A 6,779-nucleotide genomic window follows, 5' to 3' on the forward strand; every position below is an offset into this window, starting at 1 on the left:
GACTCAGTTCGTCTTCCCCCTTTTGCCCTGTGTCCTTCATAGTGCATTATGTAAACTGTTCATTATTACGCAGCTACATAGAGATCCCGTTCTTAGTTAAGTGCCTCAGAGAGGAGCTTCCTTGCTTATATCAGCTCAGACCTGTGGTCCACCTAAATCACACCATAAGAGTTATATCAGTCGTCTCAATCTGAACCGAACACGCGTCCATAACCTTGCTCGGCATGGACGATGGCAGAAAGGACGGCGCTGGCCGAGCTTTCACCTTCAAGCAACATGAAGGTGTTGAATGAGCAGTTGGCCGACGGATGATGATCCATGCAGGCATAGCATCTACATACACCATGCAAATTACGCTGGGTTAATACATGTGTTTTTCTTTTGCTTCGCTTGATTCAAGTTTTACTTTCCTCATTTGAATGGCTGGAGTAATTAACCTCGTAATTAACCTAAAAGCTCACCGGGGGGTCAGACTGAGGATGTTCGATCCTCCTTCGTACTGTTGTCATGCAGAGTTGATCGGACTTCGGTCCAACCACATGATGAGAAAAATTGTGCTCCAAATGATTCGAACTGTTTTCACGGAACAGATCTAAAATATTGGCTCAGCAAGACTATTTCATTTATTACTGCTAATGCGCTGGTTTTCCATGTAGACCGTGTGCTTCTGTTGTAATCGGAGAGTGGATGTGAGCCTTTGTGACCTGATGAGATTCAAATCTCATTTTTCCAGTGAAATGCACATGATAACACTCACACACACACACACGTGCTTTCCTTGGAATGTGTCGAGAGGAAATCACAGCTTGTGGTATAAATGTGAAACCAGAGTTATTACCTACTGTGTGTCTGCACTACGTCATGAAATTACATCAGTGAGAAAAACCTGTCGAGTATTTGAAAGAGCGGATTCTAGCTACGTGCCTGTTGCTGTCTGATGTCGCGGCTGTGAACAAGAACTTGTTGTGACATGTAAAGTGTCAGAACTATTGCAAAGGTATAATTAATTTCCTTTAGGGGACACCTGTGGGGGACAGAGGGACAGGAACTAACATACCAAGCATAAAACAAACCTGTAGATGTGATCCAACACACACTCACAAGAGTCTGCTTTGTACAATAGAGACAAAGCAGGGTTTTCTGATTACGTCCTTTGAAGTTTGAGAGCTACGGGTTTGTTTTATGATGGCACATGATAGACAGGTATGGGGACGCTGGGTAAAGGTACATTTTCAGCTGGCTTCTAGCAGACTTTTAATTTTTCTGAATGGCGGGGACGTCATCTTGCTGCTTCTCCATCTTCTTGGTGGTGACGACCGTCTCCTCATAAACCTCACGCTGCGTCACCTTGCCTGCAGACTTGCTTTGCTGCTGCTCCTCGTCCTTTCCCTCTTTCTTGGAGCCCTTACCGGAGCTGCTGTAGATGCGGGTCTGGTAGCTGTAGCCCTGCCCCATGCTAGAGCTCATGGGAGGGCTGGAATAGGAGATGCCCGTCCCAATGCGGGTCTCCTCACCCTCCAGTAGTTTTCTGCAGAGAGGAGGAGAAAGGGGGATTTTAAAAAGGATCTAGGAAGGGTAGAAGTGTTTTTTGGGGGGGTGTAGATGGGTGTTTATGAGAGAAGAGTCTCACCTGTATGCAGCAATTTCAATATCCAGTGCCATCTTGACGTTCAGTAGATCCTGATATTCCCTCAGGTGACGAGCCATCTCACCCTTAGTTGTCCTCAGCTCGTTTTCAAGCTCTAACATGCTATCCTGGGGAAATTGAGAGAAAATACACCCGAGTTCAGGAATTTGAAACCAAATTTCTCTTTAGCGTCTTCATAAAATGTTATTTTTCTAAATAATTTTTTTTTTTAAAGAGAGAAAAAATAGAAAAAAAGTGCTGTGTTGCAGTAATATTTGGGTGAAATCGTTTAAAAGTGAGACATGGACCGCGGTAATCGTCTGAAGTGATTCGTCTCGGTGGGCGTTGTCAGGCGGAACTGACTGTCCCGGAGGAGCAGTTTCAGCACCATGGATAGAGGCGCAAAGACAACGCCTCTGAAATGATGATCGGAGTTGTGCTATTTTAACTTTAGGGCAAAAACAAACCAAACACAACGAACAAAATAAATAAATACAAATATAAGTTACTCATATTAATGCAAACAATCTTGTAAAAAAAAAAGAAAAAAGAAAAGAAAATCCCATACCCGAACACTTATCCCCAGAACAGCTGGATTAAAGTGAATTACCTGGTAGTTCCCGATCTCCACACTGTGCCTGTCCTCCATCTCCCGCAGCTGCTTCTCCAGAGACTCGTTGGTTCCCCTCAGACTCTCGATCTCGATGGTCTTGGACTGCAGCTGCCTCCTGAACTCGTTCATCTCCTCCCTGCTGGCCCGGATGGCCTCGTTACTCCGGGTGGCCTGGTCCGACAGGTCCGCAAACTTGGTCTTGTACCACTCCTCGGCGGACTGCAGGTTCTTGGACGCCATGGACTCGTACTGGCCGCGGATCTCCTTGAGGGCGGACGTGAGGTCCGGCTTGGACACCTCCATCTCCACGGACACCTGCGCGGCCTGGATCATGTCCGTCAGCTCGGCCACCTCCTCCTCGTGCACCTTCCTCAAGAAGTTGATCTCGTCCAGCAGAGACTCCACCTTCTTCTCCAGGTCCAGGCGCACCATGGTGGCGTCGTCCACGTCCTTCTTGAACGCCTTGAGGGTGGCCTCCGCCTCCTCCCGGGCGCGGAACTCGTCTTCGTATTTCCCCCGGATCTTCTGCAGGTCGTCGTCGATGTTGTCCCGCTCGATTATGAGCTGAGACTTCTCCCCGTTCAGCTCGTCCAGCTGGGAGCGCAGCTCGCGGATCTCCTGCTGGTACAGCTCCGCCAGGCGGGACGGCTCGGCCTGCCGCTGGCGCAGCGCCACCAGCTCCGTCTCCAGCACTTTGTTGTGCTGCTCCAAGTTGCGCACCTTGTCGATGAACATCGCGAAGCGGTCGTTGAGACCCTGCATCTGCTCCTTCTCGTTGGTGCGCACGATCTTGAACTCATTGTTGAGGACGCTGCTCTGGGTCAGGTCGAAGGTCTCCAGCGGCATGGAGGAGTAGGAGCGCCCGGACTTTCTGCTGTACGAGCCCAGGGACGAGGCGCCGCTCCTGGACAGGGCGGAGGACCTGTAGCCGCCCCGGGAGGACGAGCTCGCGGTGGTGCGCGACGGCGAGGAGGCATAGCGGGGAGACTCCCCGAAAACTCTCCGGTAGGAGGAGGAGGAGGAGAAGACGTCCGATCCGTAGCTCATGATGGCTGAAACAGAGATGGAGCGCAGCGGCGGGCGCGCCCCCTTTATATAGGGCCATCGACCCGATCACTAATTAATGCCCGCCGGAAACATCCAGACTCAGCTGTTCCACATGCGCCAAGAAGCGCAGTGTGTGTGCGAATACACCCGAAATACTGCGCTTATATGGTTTTCAGTGATCAAAAACAATAGATTCAGTCCAGATGCAGCAAAGTGGTGACTTTCATTTTGAGCAGGTGGGACTGTGTTTTTTTTTGGCGCATCATACGTGCATAAATCACTAAACACAGAGAAAACTTTTCACAAAATGTTTTTATTTTTAAATCGCTAGACCCTAGATTTGTATTTGCATAATTTTCAGCAGTAGTGGTAATTCATAATCCAAACTTAATTTTCTTTTAAACGATTTATGAACCCAGCGAAGCTGTTTCCTGTCTTCTAAGAACCATAAGCGAATTTTTTTTTTCTTTTTTAAAACGTATAATGTTGTTTGTGGTATTTTGTGTTCAAAACATTACGTGTGAATTTTCCTGCATGGATCTAGTCCTTCTTCTTGCACCCTGTGGTCATACAAACGTGAGATTCACACAATACGTTGCTCAGTTGAACCTTCACAAGTAAAATGTGACATTTTGAAAATCCTTTCTAATAAACCATGGCTCATTTTAGTCGTCCAGTTTAAACAACTTGGTTCAAATTGCGCTTGACCAACTGCAATCCACTGACAGTCTGTTGCTGCCCTCTGTTGGCAGGTCTCTGCACACTTGCAAGCAATGAGAATACTCCAATGTAGTTTATAGAAGGTACAAAACATTTGAACCGAATTGTATTGTCCTTTAATTGGCCGTGTCCTTTAGCTGGACGATGGCAATTTACCACCCAAACCAAGGAATCAAAATTGATGAAAAAATAAAGACTTGACTAACATTCTTCATTGTCATTCATTACACAGTGTAACATTGTTAATTTACGTTTTTACAGTTGAAAACATACAGACATTCCTCAGACGTTTTGCTCTACACGACCAGTTTGACTTTGAGTTTCACACAGGGTGACTTTTTTAAATGATTAACAATATATCTAATCTATTTTTTTTTGTTTGTTGTGTACCTTTGACCAATAAGTCAATACGATTTTAAAGATTAATATTTTTAAAATTCAGATCTATTTTTTGAAGTCAGTCATTTGTGATGCCTGTCATCCACGTTTTGAACAAATTATTCATTTTTGGTAAGATATACACATGGAAAACAAAAATCAATCTCAACTTCTCACCTTTTTGCCATTTACCCATAGAAACACCACGAATTCTTCAATTGACCTTCTTAAACTTAAAAAAAAAAAAAAAACTTTAACTCCAAAGGTAAGCACTAAACGTTTTTCCAGATAAGGTGTGAAAACACATTATTACAATAGAGATTAGAAAACACCACAGTTTCTGTGTATTTCCTGTATATTTTCTTTCTTTAAAAAATAAAATAAAGCCTTCATGTTAGTATTATTAAAAAATTAGCCCCTTTTTTTGCAAAAACTTAGAAAGATAAACTATATGAACAATAATATACATGAGTGCTAGACATGATTAAAAACTGACATCGGTGCTGGTGGTAAAGAAGTAATAGAATTTGTGACAATTATTTAACACAGTGCCAGGCAAAGTTGTGCGTGTGTGTGACAGACATTTAATCAGATTCAGTAAATCCTTCTGTCATATTGTCCCATAATAAATAGTGTTATTTGCAACACATATTCAATAATTGACTTACTAAGAACATGAGTGTCACTCAGTGTCACGTACATAGGTGTTATTAAGAAATGATCAAATACTGTGTGGGGTTTCACATTCATTTATTCATCTATCAACTTTCCTCGTGCTGGGTGCCACAGGCTGGTGTTCAGAGTGTGAGATGCTTCAAGCAGAAACAAAACTATATTTATTTCCATTTGAATGCAAAGAACCCCACAGAACCAACATATTGCAAAAGAGTGACTGAGCTGCCATAACTACATGAGTATTTATTGCATTTATGACATTTATTATGTGGTTTGTGTGCACTCTTTTCTATGCTATGGGTTTTTTCCCCAAGTTTTTTATGTTTGTGCTTCCATGAACTACTTAGTGTTGGCTGTTTTGTCAATTCTTGAATCTTGAATCTTTTGTCAATTCTTGACTCGTGCATCTTGAATAAACGACATGGCACTATTTAATGTGCATTCGTGCTCTGCAGATGTAAATTTCTCATTTCAGTAAAATGTCTATATATTTAAGGTGCATGTTTGTTCAGGTAACAGTCATCAATAGGTAAACTGCTAGTAAACATTTGCCCACAACTATAATGATTTACTTTCTTAGTCATCAGGCAGATTAAAAGTGTTGTAGTGTTTTGTTTAGCCTTGTTTTGGCCACGTGTTTAAAGACATATTTCTCCAGCGCGTGCTGACTCTGGCTGACAGCAGCATGCTCGGAAGAGACGTCAGAGATCCATGAGGTCATCGCGTGGTTCATATCACAGGTACATTTAATCTCCGCAGGTGAGACTTACCTGTGAAATAATATTAATCAATAATCCTCAAGGTTATTAGACTCTTTGTTCACCTTTTTCAGGTGAATCCTGCTGCAGGAGGAAACAATGCTGCTTTGCGCTGAGGTGGCGAAAGGAACACGTGCGAAGGTCTACAAGGCCCGCGAGGTCAGAGACAACCAGCGCCTCCTTGCGGTGAAGAAGATGAACATCCGTAAAGGGACACGTTCGAGACCGGCAATCCCTGCAGCCATCCAACGGGAGGTGGCGCTGCTGCGCTTAATGGTGCACTTTAAGCGCCCCAACATAGTCCAGTGGGCTCTGCTGCACACGTTTATTAAACAAAGACACTCAAATCACCGTTGAACTGATGGTTTTCAAATGAGGGATTAACAATAATGCATTTGTTTATCAACATGCATAATAAACTGCTCTGCAAATGTGAAATCAAAGCGATTCATTCACGAATATTGTTTGATTGATGCGTGTGATGTTGTAGATTCCACTGAACCAGTCATAATACCTGCATTCCGAGTTGATTATTTCAGTTCTAATTTAATTTAGAGGGTGTTTTATTTTTGAAATGTTGTATTGATGTGATATATGTCATGACCAACCTTTAGAAACCCCAAACCTTTTGTTACAAGAGTGTGGAGGAAGCGGAAAAAAATAATACAAATTGGAACAACTACTATCAAATGTCAAGTTGATGAAGGCGAAAATGTGGATCTCATATTGACCTTTTTATTGTGGGTGCCTGAGAAGTTTGGGGAGCTTTTTGCTGGCAGAGACGCTTACATGACGTCAGAGAGAGCGAGAGAGAGAGGGAGAGAGAGAGAGAGAGAGAGAGAGAGAGAGAGAGAGAGAGAGAGAGAGAGAGAGAGCGAGAGAGAGAGAGCACCTGTAAAGCAGAAGTAGAATAGAAGTTGAAATATGAATTTGAACAGAATTCAAATTAAATAATTGAAAT

General features: G+C 43.5%; 1 protein-coding gene across 1 annotated transcript; it reads right to left on the reverse strand.

The window, feature by feature from the left end:
- Positions 1 to 1,254: 1,254 nt before the first annotated feature.
- inab (internexin neuronal intermediate filament protein, alpha b) lies at positions 1,255 to 3,287 on the reverse strand (the record flags this gene model as incomplete). Its single annotated transcript, XM_080520446.1, has 3 exons — positions 1,255 to 1,528; positions 1,631 to 1,755; positions 2,238 to 3,287. The coding sequence occupies 3 exons, from the start codon at positions 3,285 to 3,287 to the stop codon at positions 1,255 to 1,257; spliced, it is 1,449 nt and encodes a 482-aa protein (XP_080376572.1).
- Between the last annotated feature and the right edge of the window lie 3,492 nt (positions 3,288 to 6,779).

Source organism: Blennius ocellaris (genome assembly GCF_963422515.1).
Source record: "Blennius ocellaris genome assembly, chromosome: 3".
Classification (NCBI taxonomy): Eukaryota; Metazoa; Chordata; class Actinopteri; order Blenniiformes; family Blenniidae; genus Blennius; species Blennius ocellaris.